This window comes from Octopus bimaculoides, chromosome 16, assembly GCF_046866305.1.
Source record: "Octopus bimaculoides isolate indiv1 chromosome 16, ASM4686630v1, whole genome shotgun sequence".
Lineage (NCBI taxonomy): Eukaryota > Metazoa > Mollusca > Cephalopoda > Octopoda > Octopodidae > Octopus > Octopus bimaculoides.
The window spans coordinates 15441459-15469141 of NC_142943.1; the positions used below are offsets into that span (position 1 = coordinate 15441459).

General features: G+C 36.9%; 1 protein-coding gene and 1 long non-coding RNA gene across 3 annotated transcripts; one reads left to right on the plus strand and one right to left on the minus strand.

Moving 5' to 3' along the window:
- Positions 1-608: 608 nt before the first annotated feature.
- Positions 609-27517, minus strand: LOC106883686 (NADPH-dependent 3-demethoxyubiquinone 3-hydroxylase, mitochondrial). 2 transcript variants are annotated; one of them, XM_014934791.3, is made up of 7 exons: positions 27147-27517; positions 12075-12326; positions 9778-9892; positions 6569-6653; positions 4893-4947; positions 4430-4498; positions 609-1810 (listed from the first exon to the last, which is right to left on the minus strand). In XM_014934791.3, exons 2-7 carry the CDS (start codon positions 12276-12278, stop codon positions 1733-1735), a joined length of 606 nt encoding a protein of 201 aa, XP_014790277.1. In that variant the 5' UTR covers positions 12279-12326; positions 27147-27517; the 3' UTR covers positions 609-1732. The 2 variants fall into 2 exon arrangements, with proteins under 2 accessions (XP_014790277.1, XP_014790276.1); XM_014934790.3 differs by lacking the exon at positions 27147-27517 and adding an exon at positions 15270-15418.
- Positions 17351-21225, plus strand: LOC149132281 (uncharacterized). Its single transcript, XR_016244583.1, has 2 exons — positions 17351-19045; positions 20813-21225. It is a non-coding gene; the product is annotated as an uncharacterized LOC149132281 (long non-coding RNA).
- Positions 27518-27683: the final 166 nt, after the last annotated feature.

Consider the following 27683-nt stretch of genomic DNA (forward strand, 5'->3'; position numbering starts at 1 on the left):
TAAACCAGAACAAATACCACAAGGTATGTTGTCCAAAACTAATGACTCTGCTAGTTCACTAATCTAAAGTAATATCATATTCCCATGCTGGGAATTGAACCTGGGCCACTTTGGAGAAAACCTGAAGTTGTCACAAATGGAATGTTTTTGTCATTGGTTTGTTTAATCAGGACAGACCTAGGATTAAACAACAACTGATACAATTTTTTATGACCTTGGTGGAATGACTGGTAAAACCAACAACAGAAGGATGTGAACTCAGAACATAATGGAGCCTTATAGCCTTGGGCTAACCAAAGCCTTGCGAGTGGATTTGGTAGACGGAAACTGAAAGAAGCCTGTTGTATATAAATATATATCTCTGTGTGTGTCTTTGTGTCTGTGTTTAACTCTCATCACTGCTTGACAACCTGTGTTGGTGTGTTTACATTCCCTTAACTTGGAGGTTCAGCAAAAGAGAGACTAATAGAATAAGCACCAGGCTTAGAAAAGTAAAAAATAAGTACTGGGGTCGATTCATTCACCTAAACTTCTTCAAGGTGGTGCCCCAGCATGGCCACAGTCAGATGACTGAAACACTTAAAAGCTAAAACATAACAGATTCATGATTTGGGTTTTGCAAGTTTAGAGTTTTTTTTATTTATATATTTTTTTTTTCAATTCAAAATAAAATGTTTCAGTTTCTCTTTCAGAGAGAACAAAATCAAGTTTTACAATTTTTCTTCTTCAAATATAGTGATTTAAATGTAAATAGTCCACACATAACGCTCACTAAAACATGTAAAGATGTAGTATCACACATAGAAAATACAATCACAATAAGTCCTGTCTCTTGAATATATTTAGCAAATACAATCAACGAGATAACAGTCCCATTCCATACAGTACCATATATATATATATATATATATATATATATATATATATATATATATATATACATATACATACGTTTATGAATACGTGTTGCAAGATTCCTGATGTGATACTGTGTTGAAACAGATATTGTTATATTTCGGGATGGTCATTTTTGTTTTTTGTTTTTGCCAAATAAACACATGCACTATATATTTGATCTCCACTCATTTATTATTGTTATTATTTTATCTTATTATGTCCATTGTCCAGAAATCTTTCGTCACATATCTGTGATCTCTTCAGCAACCCCAAAGAGGTCACAGATGTGTGACAAAAGATTTCCAGACAATGGACATAAGTTAAAATAAGAACAGTAATATACGAGTGTAGAACAAATATATAGTGCCTGTGTTTATTTGGCAAAAACACAAAATAAAAAGAGCATCCTGAAATATAACAATATATATATATATATATATATATATATATATATATACATATACATATACATACACACACACACACACACACACACACATATATATATATATATATATCATCTGTAACCTGAGATAAACCTTGCAAAATTTGGTTCCATTAACAACCAAGATGTCACAAACAGAATCTGGCAGGTGTATCCCATTCTGTATTCTAAGCCTAACAACCTACAGCAAATCATAGGATATCAGCAAAAAGTTGACTTTCTGGCAAATGTGAAATGTATACAATCAGTAGGTTGAGTGCTTAGAAGTGGGGGGAGGGGGAGAGGAGGAGCTAAGATAATGGAGATAGATAAGAGAAAGGAGGAGAATGGGCAAGGAATAGAAAATGGAGATAGCTAAGATGGGAGATGGGGAGAGAGAAAGATGTGACATTATATTCGTTCTGATAGCCATATTGCTCCTTTACAACCAACTTTTATCACTTCAGTCAATGTTTTATAGAAAGGTGCCTGAAATAGAGAGAAAACGAATCTAAGATAAGTAAATACATGTTCTCAATGCAGCATGTATAAACACAATACTTAATATCTACATATTTCAATTTGCTCTGTAATGCTGTAGAATATCTATATAAGACTCTAGCTCATGATTGTGATTAACAAATCAGCAATCAAGGATGAAATAGTTACACTGTCTTTTGAGTGCTTGGGACAGCAGAAGAGTAAAGCAAAAAAAAAAACTGACAGAAATATTAAAGGGGAGTCCCATAAACAGTTTATGTTTTACCTTTTACTTGTTTCAGTCATTAGACTGGGGCCATGCTGGGGCACTGCTTTGAAGAATTTTTTGTTAGTCAAATGAATCAACCCTGTACTTATTTTTTGTTAAAGCCTGGTACTTATTCTATTGATCTCTTTTGCTGAATTGCTAGGTAATGGGGGATGTAATCACACCAACACTGGTTGTCAAGCGGTGTTGGGGACAAACACAGACACACACACATGTAGATATAGATATACAATGGGCTTCTTTCAGTTTCCATCTATCAAATCCATTCACAAAGCTTTGATTGGCCTAAGGCTATAGTAGAAGACACCTGCCCAAGGTGTCACACAGTGGGACTGAACCCAGAGCCATGTGGTGGGGAAGTAAGCTTCTTATCACACAGCCATGCCTGCACCAAGTTTCTTGACAAATTCTGCCAAGTTTCCAACAGCTCTGGCCAGTCTATTCCCAACCACTCTACACATCTCTAGACAGTGGATCCAGATGAAATGGAATGAGAAAGTGTGGATAATGCTGTACAAGTTCATACTACTAAAAATTAGATCATATCCAAACTTGCCATGATCATCAAACCAAAATGAAGACTAAAGGATAAGAATTCTCCCCAGACGGTCAACACTGCCAAAATAAAAATCAAGAGATATTGCTGACAACTTTCACTCATTCTTGAAGCCCTTTTATAGTGAATATGTGGTGTATCATGATGCAGTTCTTCTGAAAACTTTCCTGCTTTTTCAATAGTTGGTCATCAAGATGTTTCAGTAGTCTCATGACAAGAGACATATTGGGTGACAGTTCCTCAGATCTTCCCTATGAAACAAGATAGTATTAAACTCCTTCTACAGTGAGGCTGTGTTTTCCTTCTTTCAAATATTGGTTTCAAATTTTGGCACAAGACCAGCAATTTCGGGGGAGTGGGGAGGTACTTATTTTTATCAACCCTGAAAAGATGAAAGGCAACATCAACTTCAGCAGAATTTGAACTCAGAACATAAAGATGGACAAAATGCTGCTAAGCATTTTGCCTGGCATGCTAACGATTCTACTGGCTCACCACCTTAACCTCTTTCAAATATTGGTTTCAAATTTTGGCACAAAGCCAGCAATTTCAGTGGGAGGTATTTTATCAACTCTGAAAGGATGAAAAGTGAAGTCAACCTCAAAAGAATTTGAACTCAGAACATAAAGACAGATGAAATGCTGCTAAGCATTTTGCCTGGCATGCTAACGATTCTTTCAGTTTGCTGCCTTTCCTCTTTTTCAAATAGTGATTGCATGTAGATTGAGGATTTTCCATAGTTGCCCTCCTTCACCCCTTAACAATTCCATTGTTATATGGAAAGAGAGCTTAAAGCCCCCTTTCTTGGGGCTCTGCCTCTCTTTTGTGCCAATGCATAGCAACAGTTTAGTGACTAAATGAACCCATGTAGAAGCTCCTATGTGATCATTCAAACTGTTTGAAACAACAGTTTACTCTCCTATAAATGAGAAGAACATATGCGGTAAGGTAGTCTTGCATAAACAATATCTTCAAACAAAAAAGACAAGCCGAATAGTCACAGCAGGAATGCCTTTGGTCAAGGTTGACCACGTGCAGGTATGACTGTGATAACGAATTTTTCTTTGAAACCATATGGTTTCATGTTCAATCCTACAGCATGACACCTGCAACAAATATCTTGTATTATATCCTTGAGCTGACAAAATACATAATGAGTGAAATTAATAAAATGGAGTCTATGTAATTGTGTGGATGTTTGTTGTATGTTTGTGTGTTAATTTGCCAATGTGTATCAAGAAGAAGGCATCGACCTGGCAGAATTGTTAGCATGCCGGGCATAATGCTTAGCAGCATTTCATATGTCTTTAAATACTGAGTTCAAATCCTGCCAGGGTCAACTTTACCTTTCATCTTTTCAGGGCCAATAAAGTACCAGTTGAACACTGGGGTAGATTTAAGTGACTTAGCCCCTCCCCCAAACCTGCTGGCCTTGTGCCAAAAAATTTGAAACCAATGTACATCAGGGATAATATCCAATAAACCAGTATGTTTGAACAAAAATATGTTATGGTATTAATTCAAAGTTGCACAGATGTTTACTTGCTACTCTCTCCAGGGAACCAATAAGTAGGGGCCATTGAAAACCTATAACTAACAATGCTACTGTTCAAAAATACATACTATAAAGATTTAAAAAAAAAAAAGAAAAATACATAAGAGCAAATCAATGATTGAAACCATGTAAAACCAAAAAGGAAAATGAAAAAAGAGAAATTTAATCCATCAATTGCCAATAAACTATGGATATTACAGTTTTTAAGATGATAGAGAACAAACTTACTTGCTCAGCATCATGCTCAAGCCCTGTTTCATAATGGTGTAATTCATCATCACGAAATTTCTTTATTATCTATAAAGATACATAACAAAAAAACAATAATTAATATGTACATACATATATACATATACAGAACATGCATGCAAAAACACGCAGTTGATGTTGTTGAAATTCCAATGAAGGAGACTTGGATCTGGGTTAGAAACTGGTTCTTTCTCTATTGGCAAGAAATTTTGAAATAAAACCTAATACATACATATATGCATATTATTATTATTGTTATTGTTATTAGGGTAGCAAGCTGACAGAATCGTTAGCATGCTGGGCAAAATAAGTAGCGGTATTTCGTCTGCCGCTACTAACTGCAAGGTCATGCGCTGTTTATCTTGATACAACAACAACAACAGCAGCAGCAGCAAAAACAACAACAACAACAAAAAAAAAGAGAAGAAAACTGTATACAGACCTTCAAAAGTTCTTCATGTTTTACTGGATCATCTTCAACTAAATCCCGAATTTGGCTGTTGAAAAAGGAAAATGGAAGAAAGGTATTTTGAATGTGTGTTCTACTCTACTGCTCCACAATACAAGTGGGATTAGGGGATTTTGCTATTTATGCGTGGCGCTCCTCATACTTTCCTTTCTTCCTCTCTCTGTTTCACTCACGCACCTCCTTTCATCATAAAAATTCATCTGAGAACAAATGAAAGACAAACATAAAACTGTATATTATATATACATACATGTATGTGGACATACACATGCCATCACCATCATCATCATCAACATTTAATGCCTATTTTCCATGCTGGTATGGGTTGGATGGCTTGATAAGAACTAGCAAGGCCAAGGGCCACACCAAGTTCAGTAGTCTGTCTTGGCTTTGTTTCTATGGCTAGATGCCCTTCATAATGCCAACCACTTTACAAAGTGTACTGGGTGCATTTTATGTGGCACCATCATTAGTGCTTTTTACATGGCACTCGTACCAACACCAGTGCTTCTTACACAGATGTGTGTGTGTGTGTGTGTGTGTGTACAGCAGGATGCCAATTGCTAAATGTGAATGAAACCTGTGGAAGAGGGAGACCCAAGGCAAAATTGAGATGAAAGGAATGAATTTACTTGAAATAGTTCATAAGAAGTGGGAAAACAACGAGATCAAAGAGAGTTTCAAAGTCTGGCAGTTCGAGGAAAAAAAGCTACAATGATAGAAAGTCTTCCTTATTCATGGCAGCACAATAGCATTTGGATGAAGATGAGATGGTACAAAGTGATCTGGAACTAAGGGAGAAAGTTCATCAGAGCACTTCTTGTGGTAGTAATGATAAAAAATACTAAGACTAGTGACATCATGTTGCTGTAACAAGGTTTGCAGTTGAAGCAAGAAAGGGGCCAAAAGGGGCCAATCAAATTAGAGACTCACTTCTGAACCCTATCAAGGAGGTCCAAGTGACAAGATGGTGCATCTGATCAACAGTCTTAAACTGCTCTGTTGATAGCTTGTAAGATTATGATGAATAGGGGGAATTTGAGAACTGAGACTTGATAGACCCCTAGCTCCAAGCTAAATTTGTCACTGAATTCATTGTTGACTTTCACTTTGCTAACTGCACCTATGTACATAGCTTGTACACCTCTCACAAGCCAATAATCTACATCTAGTTTCTGTAGTGATCACCTGATTACAGAATGTAGTATTCTGTCAAAGATCCTCTCCTAGTCAATGAATGCCAGGGAGAGTGGTTTGCTCTTTGCTAAGTACCTCTCCTGAAATTGTCTCATTAGTAAGATTGCATCTGTAGTACCTTTCCCAGACATAAAGCTGAACAGCATTTCATTACAGCTAACTCTATTCTTGATCAAGTGTGCAGTGATCCTGTCTGTGATTGCTGTGTTCCAACAATTTGATGTCCCTATAAATTCCTCTTTTCAAAGCATTCCCTTTGCACTTGTACAGTTTACAATGATATTGCTTTGTCAGTCACTGAGTATGATACTTTCTGGTATTACTTGATCATCTAACACGTATCAGTGTTCCTTGAAATGAACACAATACAAAATTAAGAAAAACAGAAACTTCTCAACATTAACATCATCTCATTTTAACAGACTAGTCACAGGATATGGTTTAACACTTACGCATTATAATGATGACCAATTACATCTTCAACTGCCACAGTACAAGCCATAGCTGCTTCTTTCCCCATCAGGGCTGTGCCAGCACCTATCAAATGAAAATATATAAAATGTTAATGAACTCAGAGAAATGCCAGTACACTCATGGAATACAAAAATTATAAATACTGGAACAAATTTTACTTCTACATAGTTGAGGCGATATTTTCTTCTCTCACTCTGAGTGTATGCTTGCATGCATACATGTATGTATGTATGTATGCATGCATGCTTGTATGTATGTATGCTTGTTTGTATGTATACTTGTTTGTATATCTCATCTATTTTTTAATTATTATGTATGTATGCTTGTAGGTATGTATGTATATGTATGTCTGCAACATCATCACCAGCATGTTCCATGCTGGCATAGGCTGGATGTTTGACAGGATCTGATGGACTCCAGGACTGCATCATACTCCATCATCTACTTTGGTATGGCTTCTACAACTGGATCTCCTTCCTAATACCAACCACTTTTCTTGTACTTGGTGCTTTTTCTGTGCCACTTGCACTAGTGAGGTCATCATTCAGCTTGCAAGACACTTGGGAGAGGTGGCTTTATGCTAGGAGGCAAAGGGTTAAAGTGGTGGTTCTCAACCAGGGTTCATATAAGGTCTTTGGGGTCCACACAAACAAAATAGTAAATTGGGTATTTACTGCAGTATTTTAAGGATCCATGAAAAAGTTTGCTTTAGATGTATTTATTGTAAGAAATAGTTAAGTTACTTTCTCTAACATTTTACATAGTTCAACCTACACAAATTAATGTGTGAAAAACAAAAGAGTAATATTGAAAGAAGTTTCTATAAAACTAGTTTCTAAACATCAAATGGCTATGGGGATCCACCAGAATAAGATAGTAACCAAAGTGGTCTATAGATAAAAAAATGGTTGAGAACCACTGGTATAAAAGAAGGGGTTTCTTGCTGTGGAGGAGCAACATGGATACTCACATTTAGAAGAGAGGGTGGGCTAGATGATGGACCGTCAAGGTATGATGTAAGTAGAAGTAAGTAGGGACAGAAAAACTGAGAATGTAGGTGGGTAGAGGTTGCAAGAGTATCTGGGGAAAGTGAAAAGTGGTTAGAGATAAGGAATGGGCGAGAGGATGAATATAATGTATTTGTGTTGGTATGTTTATAACTTAGTGGTTCAGCAAAAGAAGCTGACAGAATAAGTACTAAGGTCAATTCATTTGACTAAAAATTCTTCAAGGCGGGCTCCCAACATGGCTGCAGTTTAATAAGTGAAACAAATAAAAAAAATTTTTTTTTAAAAGGAAAGAAAAATGTGTTTATAGACAATGGTATGGTGAATAACGGTAGAATGGAAGTTGGCATGGTGAATGGTTTCTAATATAGAAGAATTCATTAGTGAGTGGATTTATGTCAGTCATGTGCAAGAAGATTTAAGGGTGGGAGAAGTTACATAGCAGTGGGAGTGATCTAGATGTTAGTGATATTAAAGCATAGTATCACATGTACTGTGAAGGCAGTAAGCTGGCAGTATTGTTAGCATGTTAGAGAAAATGCTTAGCAGCATTTTGTATATCTTTACGTTCTGAGTTCAATTTCCACTGAAGTTGACTTTGCCTTTCATCCTTTTGGGGTTGATAAGATAAGTACCAGTTGAGCACAGTGGTCGATGTAATTAACTAGACCCCTTCCACAAAACTGCAGGCCTTGTGCCAAAATTTGAAACCAACATTACATGTACTGTGCGATACTGGTACCATAAAATAGTGTGGTACTGATATAAAAAGATGTAGGTGATAGTGATGTAATAGTATGTAGAGCTAAAAAATAAGAAACAAAAGTCTTTTAGATGACATATTGTCATCATCATTTAATGTCCATTTTTCCATGTTTGCATGGGTCAGATAGAATTTGTTGAGACAGATTGTCTATGGCCAGCTGCTTCTCTTCCCATAACCAGACATGTTTCGTCTTTTTCATGGAAGACTGGAAATGGAAACATTTGTATGACGATGACGCTTATTTACAACTATCACATGATGGTACACACAAACATATACAAACACATATAAAAATATATATTTATTCCCAATTAAATGTAGAAATTCAATTAGAACAAACTACACTCTAGCTGATACCTTAAGAGAAATTCTCATATTGGCTTTTGGTGCAAAATGCACTTTGGTCTATATTGCTAGCAGGAAAATAAATCCCTACCACGTACAGTGCCAAGACCACTAAATCACATGATTTCTACCTTCCTTTGCTTTGTCAATGATGGATGCTTGACTGCTAGAGATAGCAGTGACTCATCTACTTGCCAGCAATATATAGAAAAACAGTGCTAGTGTTGTGATTAGCCAGTGAGTTTGTAAAAAATATATATATTAGCGAGAGGAGCAGTATTAATACCAAGAGGCAACATTTATCCTCACTTATACAAGAATGTTGTTAGAACAAACTATACTGTGGTAGATGCCATGAGGGAAACTCTCATACTGGCCTCTGGTGCAAAATGCACTCTTGTTTATATCGCTAGTAGGGAGTGCCATGTGTGTGTGTGTGTACAAGTATATCTTTTATCTTTTACTTGTTTCAGTCATTGGACTGCAGTCATACTTGAATGGTTTTAGTTGAATGAAGTGATGTCAGTATTTGATTTGCTTTTATATGTGTATGATACACACACACACACACACATATATTTATATATATGAGGATGATATATATATATATATCTATACATACATACCTATATACATGATAGGCTTCTTCCAGTTTCCTAGATTCCATCTGCTACGGTTGACTTGGAGCTATAGTAGAAGACGACTAAAGTGCCATGAGTATCTTAACTGCAAAGCCACGCTTGCATCCGTCATTTATGTGTCCTTCATTTTATAGATGGTAGGGTGTGATTTACAAGACATCAAATATGTGTACACCTAAGATAACTGTGAAGTGTATGTGTGGAGGTTTTTCAGTGTATGTATATGAGGTGGATAGAAAAAAGTTAATTAGTGTTGGGGGTGGGGGACATTGTTTCTAAGTAGAAAATTAATTGTTGTTCATGACACAGCCAGGAAGCAGGAGGATCATGGTGTGGCAAGAAACCACAAACAGCATAATGAAGATAGGAGTAGCTGGGAAAATTCGATATGGTGGACAGCAGAAAGTATAGCAAAATAACATAATTACCAAGGACAAATCCAGCAACATTCCAAATAGGTAGTAAAGCTGTGGGTCGAGCCCTGTGTTGAACCATTAGTTTTTCAAATGTTTCTCTATGGTGTTTCTCTTCTTCCCACATTTCCTAAACACAAAATGGCAAAAAAAAAAAAAGAGATTTTTTTTTTATTAGCACAAACTGCAGATTTACAGGGGACAAACAAAGAGAGTTTAGAGCAGTGCCTCTCACCCATTTTTTGCCTGTGGACCCCTTTGATTCCTGTTTTACTCAGATGTACCCTCCAAGCCATTCAATGCTTAAAAAATCCTATTACATTTCTATAATTAAATATTATAATATTCTTAGGAATTGTATAAAAAGCATAGTTAAAATATTTTGTGTATTGTAGAAATATAACCAATTGATTGCAGATAAATTTAACATCAATGAGGACCCATTTGATTCCTGCTTTACTCAGATGTACCCTCCAAGCCATTCAATGCTTAAAAAATCCTATTACATTTCTATAATTAAATATTATAATATTCTTAGGAATTGTATAAAAAGCATAGTTAAAATATTTTGTGTATTGTAGAAATATAACCAATTGATTGCAGATAAATTTAACATCAATGAGGACCCATTTGATTCCTGCTTTACTCAGATGTACCCTCCAAGCCATTCAATGCTTAAAAAATCCTATTACATTTCTATAATTAAATATTATAATATTATTAGGAATTGTATAAAAAGCATAGTTAAAATATTTTGTGTATTGTAGAAATATAACCAATTGATTGCAGATAAATTTAACAACAAAATCTTACATGGATCCCAGTTGAGAACAACTGGTGTAGAGTAACACTACTGAGATAAACATCTGATCCAGGACTTAACCATCTGTGCTGACTGACTTGCTGTAACCATGATTTTGTGTGACTAGATACCAAATTATATTTTTAAGTAGAGGTATAAAACTGAAGAACTTAGTCTGTTAACTGTTGAAGGGTGAAAGGGAAAATATGCAATGCTGATATTTATTTTATCATATTTGTTACAAACACTATTACTAATTCGATACAAGGAAGGCTGCCACTGATGATCTGCAGAACTGATGAAATCACATGATGCAGCAGTATCATCCACCAGTGCAGATGACTGTTAGTTGATCATCTGCACATGCTTAATTAGCACATGTAGTCAACATGAGATAGTACCTCCAGACACTAACAGCAGTTTAAAGCAATCTAAACAACACAACCAACTTAAGTTGGATGTGCTTATTATGATTTTATTTTTATTTATGTTACACAAAGCATTCTGTATTATATCTTTCACAGATATGCATGCATGCACACACATATACATGACATATGACTGGCTTCCGTGCAATTTCCATCTAAAAAATTTCACTCAAAAGGTATTAGTGAATCTGAGGCCATGGTCATCATCATCACTATCTGGTCAAGCTTGCTTGGACAGTTTTAACCCGTACACATCCTCCATCTCAGTCCTGCATTAGTTGAGGGAGGTCTTCGGGAAGGCATCCAGTGTCTCTTGGTAAGTATTTTGCCTGGCATGCTAATGATTCTGCCAGCTCACCACCTTAATAATAACAATAATCCTTTCTACTAAAGGTACAAGGCCTGAAATTTCGGGGGAGGGGGACTAGTTGACTACATCAACCCCAGTGTTTTACCGGTACTTAATTTATCAACTCTGAAAGGATGAAAGACAAGCTTGACCTTGGTGGAATTTGAACTCAGAACATTAAGATGGATGAAATGCCAGTGAGTAGTCTGCCCAGCGTGCTAACAGTTCTCCAACTCACTGCCTTCATAATAACAATAATAACAATCATAATAACAAGCAATAATAATAAAAGGTGTTTGAGAAGAAGGAACAGGTTTGCTACATAACTGAAGTGGTCTGCCCATTTGATACAAGAATAAGAGAAAAAGAAATCAACAAGGTAGAGATATATACCAGGAACTGAAGAGAGAGATAAGATTGTGGGGTTGCCGAGAGAGTGAAGTTGCACCAGTTATCATTGGAGCCTTAGGGATAATGAGGAAGAGGCTTAAGGAGTAAACAGAAAAGAATGGTTTGCAGAAGCACATGCAGCTGGCCTGCTTGTTAGGAATGGTGAAGATCATTTGAGAGTTCTTGGATGGCTGAGGTCACAGATGGTGACTTGTTATCCATGAGTAAACCCACCTAAATTCCATCGTAAGGGTGAGACACAAAAAGTTTTGAAATAAACAATAATAATAATAATAATAATAGACAAATATAACAAAGTAAACATTAAACTTTGGTGATTTACCTTAATGAGGGAGCCAACTGAGGTTTTCTTAAGGACAGCGTATTGTCCTGCATAGATTCTGTCGGCTCCAAGTTCACCAGCATGATCCACACGGATTATTCGATCCACCAAGTTTTTCTGACATGAAGACATTAACCGCAGATGGGCTCCAATCAGTTGCAGATTCTGAGCTGAAGCCAGTCTGTTAGAGAACACTCGGTACATGGTGAAGTTTTAAGTAAGATGTTGTCTTCACATATATGTAAAATCTACCTGAAACAAAGAAATGACAATGAAACTACAATGACAATGAACTTCCTATTACCACCATGGCCACCACTTCTACAGAGGACAGCATCTTCTGTGCTCCCTATATCTTGATGGTTCATCCACATTACTCTGTAAGGAGCATAGGGCCAGTTTCCCAGGTGTATATATTCCTCCTTGGACAGGATACCAGTCCATCACAGAATTACTCATTTTTACCAGTTAAGTGGTCAGGAGAACATGAAATGAAGTGTTTTGTTCAAGAACATAGCACATCACATAATCCAGGAATTGAAACCATAATCTTACTATCATTAGTCCAACACCTTAACCACTAACCCATGCATCTTCACATATATTTGCATGTCTACGTTTGTGCGAGTGTATAGAAAAGAGTCTGTGTAGATGTATGTTGGGTTTGAATGTTCGTGTTTTTGTTGAAAATGTAACCTTTGCTTAAAGCAGAAAGACTGTTGCCCCATCAACAAGAGGAAGCTAGGAGCCTTTAGAAACCTTTCTCTCACCCCTGCAGAGTGATGACATTTGGATGTTATCATCATCCTTACTGCCACCGCCACCACCAATGCCACCACCACTGCCACTGCCACTGCCACCGCCACCACCGGCAGGAGTGAACCACTGTTGGCTGAGTCATCAAGGTTCTGAGCTATGATTTTAAAAGTTTATGATTTCTGTCCCATTGCTACTACTATACTGTGTTCCAGTCCAAGCCTATCCAATTATTAATTACACAGTCCTCATAGTCACCAATAGGTGCAATAGCCCCACCTCAACCCCTCTCCTGCAGACAGTGGACACAAGACTATATAGCCAATGTATTCTTTTATAGGGTGCGATTTGAAGAAAATGTGACTGCTACTTCTGACAGGTCAGGCAACCATGTAGAGCAGGGGTTTTCAACCGTCTTTTATTTATAGACCCCTTTGATTATTACTTTATTCTGGTGGACCCATAACCATTCAATGTCTAAAAACTAGTTGTATACATCATCATCATCATTATTGTCGTTTAACGTCCGCTTTCCATGCTAGCATGGGTTGGACGATTTGACTTGAGGACTGGTGGACCAGGAGGCGACACCAGGCTTCAATCTGATTTGGCAGAGTTTCTACAGCTGGATGCCCTTCCTAACGCCAACCACTCCGAGAGTGTAGTGGGTGCTTTTACGTGCCACTGGCACTCCCTTGTGTAGATTGAACAATGTAAAATGTTAGAGAAAGAAACCTTGTCATATCTTGCAATACATACTAATATATACATTTAAAGCAAAATTTTTTAGGGAGCCTTAAAATACCATTGCAGATCCCAGTTTACTATTTTGTTGCTTGGATCCCTAAAAATGTTATAAGGACCCTCAGGTTCTATATGGATCTCTATTGAGAATCACAACTCGCGAAGTAAATACAACAATGTCACTCGGCACACTGCCTCATGAAGGTCACTAACTCTCACTGCGTACGCAACCGTGTGCTGCCATCTGTTGGCGCGCTACAGAACTAGTCTGGGAACTTTTTGATACCATCTCGTACATGGGACAAATACTGGTAAATTTTCAGATTAACACCCGCATGATTTTCACTTGGGTTTTAGGGTTAGGGAATTCCGTCCCTAATCCTAACCTTAACACCCTAGTGAAAATCGTGCGGGTGTTAATCTGAAAAGTTACCCAAATACTACCCCTAAAGCTATACTGTTAATCCGGATTGTACATGTTGAAAATAACCTGACATAATATAAAAATGCTGTTGAAAATATTTTTAAAAATCGACTCAAAAGGGAGAGCCACTACGTGGTTTATTGACCTGTCAGAAATAGCAGGCAAATATCACTCAATTCACGCCCTACTATATTAAGAAGTGTTTATTAGACGATGTACTTTGCGCCACGTCTTCGTCCTCGGAGAATCGAATCCGCGACAATCCATTGTTTAAAATACTTCACATATAAAGCCAAAGTTACAAAAAAAGAAATTAATGGGTACTACTAAAGCAGCGCGGACCCGAACGCGCTAGCTAGTCGTGAGTGGTCGATCCTAACCCTAACCCTAAACAAGTATTCATTTGCACACGCGGGTTAGGGATAGGGTTAGGATCGGCCACTCAAGACTAGCTTGCGCGGACGCGCGACTGCGCGTTCGGGTCCGCGCAGCTTTAGTAGTACCAATTAATGTCAGAGTACCTAAAAATCTGAAAATAAAAAAATGTTACATAAGTAGCGTTGCAGAAACCGTTATATAAGACGTGCTGGTTAAAAAGTTATGAGACATGTTGCTGAAGTTTCTATTTTAATTCCTGTTATAATTGCTTCACTTTCATAACCAATAGTCTTACAAAATGCATGAATGTCCCAGAATCCCATTTAGCATTTTCTCTATGACTTGAAAAAAAAAAAAATCAAGTATTGCTATATTTAACCTTCCATCTATGACTTACAAGTTAAAAATAAATGGCTTATAATGCAAGTTTTCTAGGTTTACAGAGGACAGGAACGATACACTATGAGGTCATTTTGAAGGGTTTCACCGGTGGAAATTAGATGAAATGACTTCAACCGGGGATCGAAACCTGGGCGAGAGTAATGAATGCACACCCGGATTAGGGTTTTTGTTACGCCGAAAACGGGTAGTGTGCGTATTCTTTACCTCCGCTGAAACCTGTTCGTAATTTTCTTCCCGAAAGTTCATCTATCCTCTATGGCAATCACCTCCAACACAATATATTCTTAGAGACAAGACTACACATTGATGAAGGAGAACGTGTGATGTTCATGCTTTTCATTTGCATAGGTTCAAACAGATCGCAGATTTATTTCTATGATAATCCATGCGTAAGAAAGATTTTTCGTTCTTATATAGTACAAAACGATTGAAGAATAGCTGTCAACCAGTTAATAAACATGCATCAACCTAGAGACAATAGAAATAAATACCTTTTTCTGTTTACAATTTCGTCAAACACTAAACGTCTGCCATGTCGGTTTGTAAACCAGCCTTGGATTCGTACAATTCACAAAATCATTTAATATCTTTTCGAAAATTCTCGTTCGTAAAAAGAATTTAAAATATTTTATTTTGTAAATATTTATTATTAAATAATAAATACTTATTAAATTGTTAATTTATAAAAATAGGGTACGTTTGCAATTTTTCAATTTATAAAATCTACGGCTTAAGATAATGGTTTCAAATATGTAACCATAACTCTCGTCTGCTAAATCACGTAGACGTTTGTATCAAGTCCTGGCTGTGCGTATTCTTTACCTCCGCCCAAGTCCCTTCCTTAGAATGGAAATGATCACTTATAAGGCAACAACCGAGATCTGATTTCAGTTCCCGGTTTCTTGCTATTGTATTTTGTTTACACTGTAAATAATAGTCCAGGGGAAAGTCATGACCGTCAAGCAATCTCAACATCCTACATTATAGTGAGTTCCTTTATTAATGAGGCGACGATTGAATTGTTGAAAAAAAGTGACATGAAAGTTATATGGTACCGGACAAAATATCCGGGAGGCTTGGGACGGAAGTATTCCGGATTTCTGGGTTTTCCAGTTTTCCGGAGACAATCTAAATACAATCTTAAAATATAAAATAAATTATGAAAAATAAAGAGCTAAACTGTATTTCACAGAGTCAAATTAATATACTTCTGAAGCAGTGTCTGGTTGGCATTTATTAATTCACTTGAATTTTTTTTAATGTATCAAACTGTACTACGTATACAGTATAATGTTTATAGGATGACAGGCTTACTTACACAAGTGTACCCCCCCCCCCCCCCACTGACTTTGTTTCGTCATAACTTCCAGAAAAATGGATATTTTAAATGAAATTTTCTACAAATACACTTCAGATAGTGTAGATTACGATTATATCGAAATTCATGGGGAACAAATTTTCCGAGAGTGGAGTGATGAGTTTTGGAAAATTCGCACGACTTGACTTTGTTTCCTCATATCTTTCAGAAAAATAGGTATTCTTAGGTGAAATTTACAACAAATACCTTTCAGAGTGTGTAGATTACGATAATATAGTTATTTAATATAAAAAAGAAAATTAGTTGATTCGTACACATGCATGCTGACACACATCACAATTTTTTTTTCCACTGTAATTTTCGGAAACTTCTCACCCTACCTAAGGAAAAGTTTGTTTTTTTCACTATAAATTTCGATTTAATCGGGATCTACACTCTCTGAAGTGTATTTGTGGAAAATTTCATTAAAAAAAATATACATTTTTCTGGAAGTTATGAGGGGGAAAAAATCGATGGTAGGGGGCACACTTGTGTAGGTATGCTAGATGAAAATTAAAGGAAATTACAGGGTAAATTTTAATACCAACTCCTCACAATGTGTACCCATTGTACCCAGCTGTGAATCGCTAATATGTGTGTATTAAGTTTTAACTGCTTTGGGATCGCCCTCAGAATTTTTTTGTTTACTAGAATTAATCATTACGCTAATTTCTGGGTTTGCTACAGAATGTCATCGCCTACTTTTGTATGTGAGTGTTTTTAAACACTCAAGAAGTCTTAATAACGGAGTAAAACTGATTAAAGCAAGGCGAAATTTCGGTGTTTGTCTTGGGTTGGTATGCCTCAACTTTTCTGATTACAAAAAATGTTATATCAGGGGGTGGGGGTGTTATCCATTTCCAATGCAGGCCATTTCATTATTTTGAACAGATTTAAGTCGATGTCTCAAAACAAAACCATAGGTTTCAGTTCTAGGAAAGAATAATGGGAAAAGGTGTATAATGTAGGATACGGGAAACCAGATACACGGTAAAGTTGATGGGCAGTAAGCCTAAGTAGAGACAGTTAATTCAAAGAAGCGGTAGCTGTAATAGCGCGAGAAGACAAACTTAGAGAAAACAGCACTTTTGAGGATAAGTAGCGTGATGGTTTCCCAATCAACTGAGTAACTTGTCGTTTAGAATGTTTGATTATGAAGCAGTACCTTCCCAGATATGTGAGAATGATGAGTACTTCAATATAGGTCGGGTATGTTCACGCCAAAAAGATATTCCTAAGCTCCGGGTAGTTCTCAAACTCGATTTTTAAAAATGTCTTTAATTCAATCTTTAACTTAGTAAAAGATTGGGATCCAGAGTTCTACCACTTTGCGTGGCAGATTTATCAGGGTCCTCATATCTAGAAGTATGCACTTAATTTGGGCTAGTAATGAACATCATAAAATTATAAGCATGTTATAGAGGTCACACACTTTTTTGATGCTCCTCTGTTATGTAAGACTCTTAGAAAACTTAAAAGAAATTTATTAAGATAAATACAGAAGTTTTACAAAGAGAATTTACTCTATATATTATAAACAGTTCTGTGTTTGTATAGAGGAAACCTTATTCAACATGGCCACCGCACTCTTCTGTGGATCCTTGTGTGAACTGACGAGACTTGTCTGAGACTTTGATATTCCTTAAATAACAAAACTTAATGTAACTACCACCACCTGCTAATCTCTAACGAACTCTGCTTACAGAAGTAGGTCTATGTCAATTAATGTTACTGTTAGCCGTAAAATATTAAGATGAAGTGAAATGTTTCATATATAACATATAATCATGTACATCTTTTAGAACGTCGTCATTTTATAAGATTTTGCTGACAAATTTTAAAATTAGCATAAACATTTATTTACATGAAAGAAAATTACCGAAGAACTTTCATCTAATTCTTCGAAATCATTCTGTTAAAACTGTACTGAAACCATTTGTGGTAATTTTTTTTCTTTTATCACAGTAACTGGTTGCACACCGCAAGGTTTACCAGAACCTACTGAAGCAAGCCAACACGCTCGCAGCGTTACCAAAGGCTATGGCGAGGCTAAGGCGTTGAGAAAGTCAAGTGCCCTCGGAAAATAACTGTATATTCATTTAATTTAAGAGTCCGTGTGAATCTGGAAAATCATGATAGGTCAAAAATGTTACCTAATGCCTCTTATATAAAAGAACAAATTGAAACGAAGAACAGCTAAATGTTAAACCTTTTTGTAGTCTACGAATTAAACGATATTATTTACTTGTTGGTAGATCTGAGAATTATACTTCCAACCACGGTAATCTTAGGGAGATTTCAAAATGTCGTCTCTCAAATTGATAGTTTTGCATTGGAATAAATACTGCAATAAAATTTCCGGATAGTCTCTACAAGATCATAAAAGGGAATTCTACACGACTAATTTGGATATAAGAGGTGCCATGGTAGCGCACTCGCGACATTCACTTACACACAGGTGCAAGAGAGGCATAATACAACCCCAACCGGGAAAAACAACACCATCAATCAAGTTCGTGATGGAAGAAGAAAAATCATTGATCACAGCAAGAACAAGTAGTTTAACACAAGAGACTTAACCATAGGGTGTGAAAGTGAACCTGAGGGAAGGTTGCAATTTCCCCAGGTCGTTTTGACGAATCAAACACCGAATGTCGTTTTGTGGCCTGAGAAGGCAAAAAAAAAAAAAAAAAGAATAGTGATCGAGCTTAGAGTCAAACGGGAAGAAAAATGCCTTTGAACAGAAGGGCGCCAAGTACCAGAAACTTTATCATGGAGAATGGATGACCGGCATGGCCATTTCTAGTCTAAATTGACTGTGCAGGATTCCCTGCCCAGTCAGTATAGAGAATACTTACAACCAATGGAATAGCAGGAAGAAAGAGCAAGACAGCTGTATGCAGAATGAAGGTTGGTTATGCCTTGTATGGAAATAAAATTAGACTGTGATTCTAAACTGGATATCTGAGTCAGGTGGTTCGAATCGAGGTACAAAACTGCTACAAGATGTAATGAAGCTCATAATCTAAATCTTTGTGTTCGAAAGCAACAGAATCTGTTTATTAATATTGGTTTCAAATTTTGGCACAAAGCCAGCAATTCCAGGGGAGGGTTAAGTTGATTATATCAACCCCAAAGAGATAAAAGAAAAAAATCGATCTCGGTGGTATCTGGACCCAGCACGTAAAGACAGGCCAAACGCCGCTAAGAAATTTCCCCGGCATACTAACGATTCTGCTAGCTCACCGCCTTAATTTGTTCATTAATATTGTTCAGTATTATGGGGGTGAGCCAGCAGAATCGTTACCATGTCGGGCAAAATGCTTAGCAGTATTTCGTCTGTTTTCATGTTCTGAGTACAAATTCCGCCGCGGTCGACTTTCCCTTTCAACCTTTCGGGTCGATAAAATAAATACCAGATGAGCACTGGGAGTCGATGAAATCGACTTACACCCTCCTCCTAAATCGCTGGCCTTGTACCAAAATTAACATCAATATTGTCCAGTATTCATATATTGCTAATACTGGTTGAGATAATGGAAGATTAAAGTTTGATAGCTTATCTACTGCTTCATTTCGATATATTTTTAGAGAAAAGTCTGTATAAGCAATAAACATTACTTTAGGAATGGAGGTTAGTTTCGGGTTATTCTAAACTAGTTTAAATTTTTCTGAGGGGGAGAGGTATTCATTTACATTTGATAACACTTGTTAAAAACGTCAAAGGAACAAACGCTTATATTCCAAATATACGCTATAACAATGTTAAGCAAAATGGGAACTAAATGAAAATTAAAAATTGGGAACAGTCATAATGGGAATGTAAATATCTGACTTGGTTTTATTTATTGAAACGACTAAAATGCTTCAAGATAGACGAGGGATCTTTTTTAAAACGGGGGCCACATTTTTCATTAACGAAACACTTTGAAACTTGGAACACTGGTAGAATGTGTCATATAAAACATCTTTTTCTCTTAGTCTTCTTAAAAAAAAAAAAGAAATCCATAAGTTATTCCATGTTAAAGTTGTCGTATTTCTGTAATTTCAACCAATCACTGACGTCCATTCAGCCGATATACATTAAATGCCGACTACATAAACAAACGATTCTGAAACAATTAACCCTAACCCTAACCCTAGGGTTAGGGTTAAAGCAAATTTAAAATGAAAAAAGCAAATAAAACGAAGGTATGGAGATTAAATACGCTTTACACCGCTTAATCAGTCAAAGGAGTAAATGTAAACAACTGAATACTTGTCAGTGATTGGTTGAAATTATCGAAATAAGACAATTTTTTACATGAAATAAATTCGAATACAAAAATATTTTTCTGTTCTATAACACAAAATAGATAAGTATACGAAGTTTGAAAGTCTTTCCGTACCAAAAACACTACGTAAAACATTAATGAAAAATGTGGCCCCCGTTTTAAAATAGATCCTAGACGAGTCATATACCCGACTGAACTCCCTTATTCTCTCCTACCACCACCAATAATTTAACGCAATTTGTGCGAGTACTAATTTAAAAAAATATATATCTAAATGTGACTCTTATTTCTCTTATCGTATAATGTCACTTTGTGTAATTAACCACCTAATTAGTTTAGTTATTTCAGTCAGTGTATAAAACATGATTTTATTGTGATTTTTGCATTATTGATTCATTTACAGGAGAGATGAGCAAATAAAGGAGATTAATTTAACTCGGGAGACTGCTGGTACTTGCATAATTAATTCTAGAGTAATGAAAATAAAGTAATTAAATCTATGCAATAAATTTGAAGCTTTTATTTATCTATCTATTATTTCAATATTTCGGGGTGCCGAGCTGGCAGAATCTTTAGCACATCGGACAAAATGCTAAGCAGCATTTTTTTCGGCTTTACGTTCTGAGTCAAATGCTGCCGAGGTCGACTTGCTTCAACATTTTCCGAAGTTGATATAATCGACTCACCCGCCCACCTCTAAAATTGCTGGCCACGTGCCAAAATTTGAAAAAATAATTTCAATATTTCTTTTAAAAGAATTGTTATTGCAATATTTAGCTACCACTCTTCCGAGTTCAAATTCCGCCGAGGTCGACTTTGCCTTTCATCATTTCGGGGTCGATAAATTAAGTACCAGTTGCGTACTGGTGGTCGATCTAATCGATTGGCCCCTCCTCAAAAATTTCGGGCCTTGTGCCTAGAGTAGAAAAGAATATTTAGCTACCAGCCTGTACGTTCTTAGTTCGAATCTCGTCGAGTTAAACTTTTCCGTTCACCTTCCGAATCGATAAAATAATGTCCTAGTGAATTAATTTAACCAATCCTGAATGCTGCAGTAAATGGGAGAGTCACTGTTTTCGTAACGAACGGAACAAAACCCTGAAGTATCAGGACCTGACAATGAACTATCTCTTCCAACCTGTGGCGTTTGAGACGTTGAGGGTGGGGGGCTGAGCCACTAACTGCGAAGTTCTTATCGTTGGCCGTTCGCGAAATTTTTTCCCACAAGAGTTCCGGACCCCAGTTATAAACTCATTTGTTTGTAGCCAATCAGAGCTCAACTATCAAACTAATTTATGAGCGCATAACAAGTGATGGGCGATAAGTTACGGTCACTTGGATAAGGAATGACCATGCTTCTTTTCTCTTTTAAGAATGCTTGTTGTTCTTGTTCTTGTTTCAACTATGGCTGCCTCAGCATACTTATTTGTGTTGTTGTTTACTTTGTAAAGCAGTAAGAGGAGAGGGTTGCTAACACCTCACCCCCTACCCACATTTTTCCCATCCCCATTTTTACCATATGGGGCCCTTACAAAATCCGATAATAGGTAGAGATGCAAATCTATCTAATTATTTGTCTCCTAACTTAGCGATCGGTCGACTTAAAACACCGTTCTTCGTCTTGAGTTTACATGGTAGAGTGTGTTTGTTAACTTAACATCAAGGTCAAGGTGAACTCTGATCGGCTGTATGCAAATGAGTTCATTACTGGGGTCCAGAACGCTCGTGGGGAAAAAAATTTCACTGGCCGCTCGCATCACCGAGGTGTCAGGTGATGCCAGTGAGGGCGCTTGGCTTTTCCAACGGTTTAGTCTCGCCATCGCCCGTAGTAATGCGAGCATGCTGGCTTGCTTCAGTTGAACTTTGTGGTGTGCGACCAATTGAAACACTTGATGCCGCATTGTTTTTGTTTTTCTCTCCTCCCCCCTTTTCTTTCTTTTGTATAAACTTATATCATGGAAAAATCATGACTATTGTTCAGGATTTGTATTTTAGTTAAATTTCACTCTCACTATAAAATCTGACCTTGTGCCAATATTTGAGATCACTGTAGAACAAGAGGTCAGCCCTTTTTATAACGAAACCGCGATTTGGTTTCCATTTTGTCTTAAAGACGATTCACATTAATACCGCCCAGAAAACTACGAAAGTTACATCATTTTCTCCTTTTCTTCTGCTATAATATAGTGAACCTTGTCAAAGAAATCTTATTCCATTTTGACATCATGTCAAAACAGTGTAGTATGGAGGTCGTTATTTGACATTAAGGATTATAACTTCTCCGCAAACGTGTGACTTTGTGCTCGTGCTTGAAATAATTTTCAGCATTGAAACGGCAGAATCGACATTGCATTGTACCAAATACTTAATATTTAATTGCCTCCCTTCATTAAAAAAAAAAAAAACGCCGCACTAATCTTGACCTTTTTGTCTATTTTGCCGTTATCATTAACAGTTTTTTTAAAAATCGAAATATTCAAAATTTCACAAGAAGTAAAGTATTAGTTTCGTCCTTTTATGTTCGGATTTCAAATGCTGCCGTGGTCAACTTTGCCTTCCAAAACTGATACAATAATTAGTCAACTTAATCGACTTACAATTCTCTCTGAAAAAAAGTTGTGGGTTTTGTGCTCAAAGATCTCAGCAAAGTAATAATGTCTTATAGAGGCACAAGATTAGAATTTTGGGTTAAGTTTACAACATCCGGCTCCCTTTCGTGAAGCACATCTCATATGTATCTTTTATCAACCCCCCCCCTTTTTTTTGTCACTTCCGTCAAGCGGCCTCCTTTTACTTTCGGCTTTTATCTATTCTATGAAGTAAAATAATGTGAATTATTTCGAATTTCGTGATATATCGCCTTTCTATTCCATCTCAAACATCAACAATAACAAATTGTCATACATGAAAAAGGAAGTGGGGGATGAATTGCCAACAAATTAACAAGACAATCATTAACTAATATGATACAAAATACGAAAAGAAATATCGACATCAATATACTTAACGATAGAATGTCATAAAATAGACAAGAAAAGCTTCCATCTTTTAATTATAGATTGAAATACAGGCATCTTAATTAACGGGAAACCGGGGAAAAGAGACTGTGTGATAAAAGTAAAAACAAATAAACCGTTTGAAAATAATCCTACGTTCCTGATAAGGATTTATATAATGAAATTGTTTCACTTCCTTGAAATTAAAGTGAAAGAGAAAGTTAACCTAGGCAGGTTTAGAAATCGGAATGGAAAAAGCCGGAAGTAAATTCCACATGGCAGATTCTACGATGCTCTAGCTATTCTATCAATACACTGGTTTAGAAAAATAATGATTTCTAACTTTGGCACAAAGCCAAAATTTTTTTAAGAGAGGGGTATAATCAATACCATTGACCCTGGTATTTGACTGGTATTTCATTTTATCGATCTCGGACGGGTGAAAGGTAAAGTTGGCCTCGGCGCTATTTCAATTTATAACAAAGAACCGGAAGAAATACTGTAAAGCATTTTCCTGATGTTCTAACAGTTCAGAAAATTCACCACCATAAACAGCTTAGGTGTCACTCGTAAGCAGGACCTGGTAGCTTGTAAAATGCTTTCGTCAATTAGTAGCGCAGAGACGTAAGCAATCGTGACCCAGCGAAACATCGAGGGTATGACTTCTGGAAAGAGAGAGAGAGAGAGGGCTGCACCAGCAGTAAACTGGTGCTCATTTTCAACTGGTTTAGACTGGAACAACGTGAAATGATATGCCTTTCTCAAGGCGCATTACCTAATCCAAGAGTCGAAACCACGACCTTATATTCATGATCCCAATATCTTAGTCATTAGGTCAGGCGCCGTCGCGACTAGTCTGGCGAAATAGCGAAAGAAATTTTTAATCAATAATTTTCTACTATAGGCACAGACCCTGAAATTATGGGGGAGAGGGTTGGTCGATTACATTGACTCCAGTGCAGAACTGGTACTTATCTTATCGACCGCGTAGGATGAAAGGCAAAGTTGACCTCAGCGGAATTTGAACTCAGAACGCAAAGTCGGAAGAAATGCCGATATGCATTTTGTCCGGCGCTGTAACTTCTGCCAGCTCTCCACCTTAAAAATCTTTATTCAATAAATAATGAAAGCATTAGTATTGTACGGTTTTACTTTCTGGAAATTTGAAATGCTATTGTTTCATTTTCTTTAAAGAATGAAAATATAATTACAAACACAACCCCCCACCACCATTCTATAACGGCTTTCTCTGAAGAGCGCAGGGTTACATAATCGGACTGTTATCTAACACTCCATTGAGCCCCTTGTGCGAAACCGATTGGTAAGAGAGACCGTTGTGGATATATAATACTGTACACTTCGAATATATTTCAAATACAAACCAAATATATTTGTACATATATATATATATATATATATATATATATATATACGCTTTACTCTTTTACTCTTTTACTTGTTTCAGTCATTTGACTGTGGCCATACTGGAGCACCGCCTTTTAGTCGAGCAAATCGACCCCGGGACTTATTCTTTGGAAGCCTAGTACTTATTCTATCGGTCTTTTTGCCGAACCGCTAAGTGACGGGGACGTAAACACACCAGCATCGGTTGTCAAGCAATGTTGGGGGGGGGGGACAAATACAGACACGCAAACACATACACAAACATACATATATATACGACGGGCTTCTTTCAGTTTCCGTCTACCAAATCCACTCACAAGGCTATGGTCGGCCCGAGGCTATAGTAGAAGACACTTGCCCAAGGTGCCATGCAGCGGGACTGAACCCGGAACCATGTGGTTGGTAAGCAAGCTACTTACCACACAGCCACTCCTACACCTATTATCAACTATATATATATATATATATATTTTTTTTTTTTTGATAATCATATGAATTGATAAACTTCGAGAAGACGTTTTAAGAAATCCTGATTTGAAGATTTGATAAAGTCAGTGAGTACTCTAGTAATACATTTGTTATTTAACATACCATACATTCTCAGTTAAAATGGAGCCAGTGTCATCTTTATCATACATCCTTTTGAGGTTGACCAGTAAAGCACCTCAAAATTGTTGGCCTTGTGTCAAAATTTGAAAAAATGATCTTATATCTCATATTTTTATTATTGTTTCCAAGAATACCGGAGTGCTGGCAGAATCGTTAGCACGATGGACAAAATGTTTAGTGGCATTTCGTCCGTATTATTTACATTCTGAATTCCAATTTCGCTGAGATCGACTTTGCCTTTCATCCTCTCAGGGTCGAGGAAAGAAGTGCCAGCTAAGCACTGGGGTCGATGTAATCGACTATCCTCCTTATCCAAACTTTCAGGCATTGTGCTTGTAGCAGAAAAGATTGTTTTGCCCAGGAATTCTGCAGCAAAGCCTCTGTGTCTACATGGTCTCTCGGCCTGCTAGAAAATAATACCCCAAATCTCTCCTAACTCACATTCTGTCACTTCAAAAATTGAACGACACTTTAATGTACCAATAGGGACATTATGTTTTGGATAAAAAGGGGGATTAAAGTTTTAAAATACGTTTGGTTTGATGGAACTGGCAGTCCTACAGCCTCATCAGGCTAGCGGAGACCAGGTGGTAACGGCTTGTAGCACCTTTACTCATAGGTCTATTTGACTTGTTATTCGAGGTAAATGGCTTAATCTAAATCCTCTCCCCAGACTTTTAACAATTGATGCCCAGATGTACAAACTAATTAACGTCAACTTAGGCTTCCATTCTCAGCCGCAAAACTTTTTATCATGAAATTCGGACTTGTAAGCAAGTAAAATTTAATACCACCTATATATGTTCTAATGATAACGAGCCCCACCCCCTATACTGCTACCCATTTCAAATCAATAATATGCACTTAGCGTTAGCCAATTTAAATATTTGACATTACCATCACTCACAGCCGATGTTTTGACAAGCCAACGAAGCGTCCAAGCTGTCGCCTGATCCGCTGGAAAAGGAACCAAATTTCTTTAAATTACATTCCATTGCTATCTTAATCAAAAAAGACCACTCATGATCAATGTAGTCCTAGATATACAAAAAGATGGACGTTCAATGCTGAATAAGTCTTACACACTGTTGACCTGTAGCTTAACTACCAAAGTTTTGACTTGCACATTACCCAGATAGTATGAAATCCAACGAAATCTTACATGTTCACGAAGTCCATAACAAAACCTTGACATATAAAACCATTTTTAGACTTGCTGTGAAATATGCTAGCCCTGCATGGAACTCTTACGCAAAGAAAAAACATCATTGACCAGGAATCAATACGCAGAAAGACAGTTAAATGGGCATGTCAAGGTCTAGATATAAGCACGTTGGTGCAAAATTTTACTGAGTGCACTGATCGAGACCATGAAAAATACGTTATATTTGTATAACATCAGAACTGGTATCTTAAGGCGCGGTGTAAATAGTAACATAGTTTCATGGTATTTGTAAATAAAGTTCAAACAGCACATACAACCAACGACAAAAGGCAGTACGTACTTATAACAACTGCGCAACCATGGAATACGATTTAGTACATTCGACCTCTTCCTCAAAGATCTGGTAACTGGGGGGGTCAAATTGAGTGGGGTGGCAGAAGGATACCACAAACGGACAATATATTCTTGTAAGGCATCCTAGATGCGAATGGAATTCTATTATAAGATATGGGTTGACCTGAAACTAAGTAACATCAAAATCAACACAGAAAACAAAAGCGTACTTATCAAACTGCCAATCTTTTCTGTAGGTTATATATAAATTTTCCTTCCTTCCACTGTTTCACTTTCTATTTTTTGTTTTGTTTTTTTCCTTTCATATTTTACAGTATTCGTCCTCCTTGCCTACTAATTTTTCTTTCTCTCTATGCCTTATTCTTTTCGTCTATATCACCTGTTCCTCTTCTCTTTTACTCTTTTCGTTTTTATCTTCTCAATCTTTTTGGTGATTTTCTATCTTTCCGTCTTCCCTTTGACAATATCTTTCTTTCTCTGTTTCTAAATCTTCCCCTCTCTTTCTTCATTCTACCTCTTTTCCCATGTCTCACTCCCTTTACCTACTTTACTTTTTCTCTTCCCTCATTCTCTTTTCTCCACTCTTTTTCTTTATTTCTTCTTTCTATGTTCTATCTTAAATACTTATGCTCCCTCTGTTGATCTCTCTATCTCTCTCTTTCACACCTTTTTCTATAGTACCTCTCCCCTCGTTTTCTTCTCCGTCTCTCTCTCTCTCCCTCCCTTTCATATAGAGTTATTCTCAT

Bases quoted from the DNA above. Each gene is read 5' to 3' on its own strand.
- LOC106883686 (XM_014934791.3), bottom strand. From the start codon at position 12,278: ATGTACCGAGTGTTCTCTAACAGACTGGCTTCAGCTCAGAATCTGCAA. The intron at 9,893-12,074 runs GTAAATCACCAA...TTTTGTGTTTAG, and splicing joins CAGTTGGCTCCCTCATTAAG to GAAATGTGGGAAGAAGAGAA. The intron at 4,499-4,892 runs GTCTGTATACAG...GTATCTTTATAG, and splicing joins AACATGAAGAACTTTTGAAG to ATAATAAAGAAATTTCGTGA.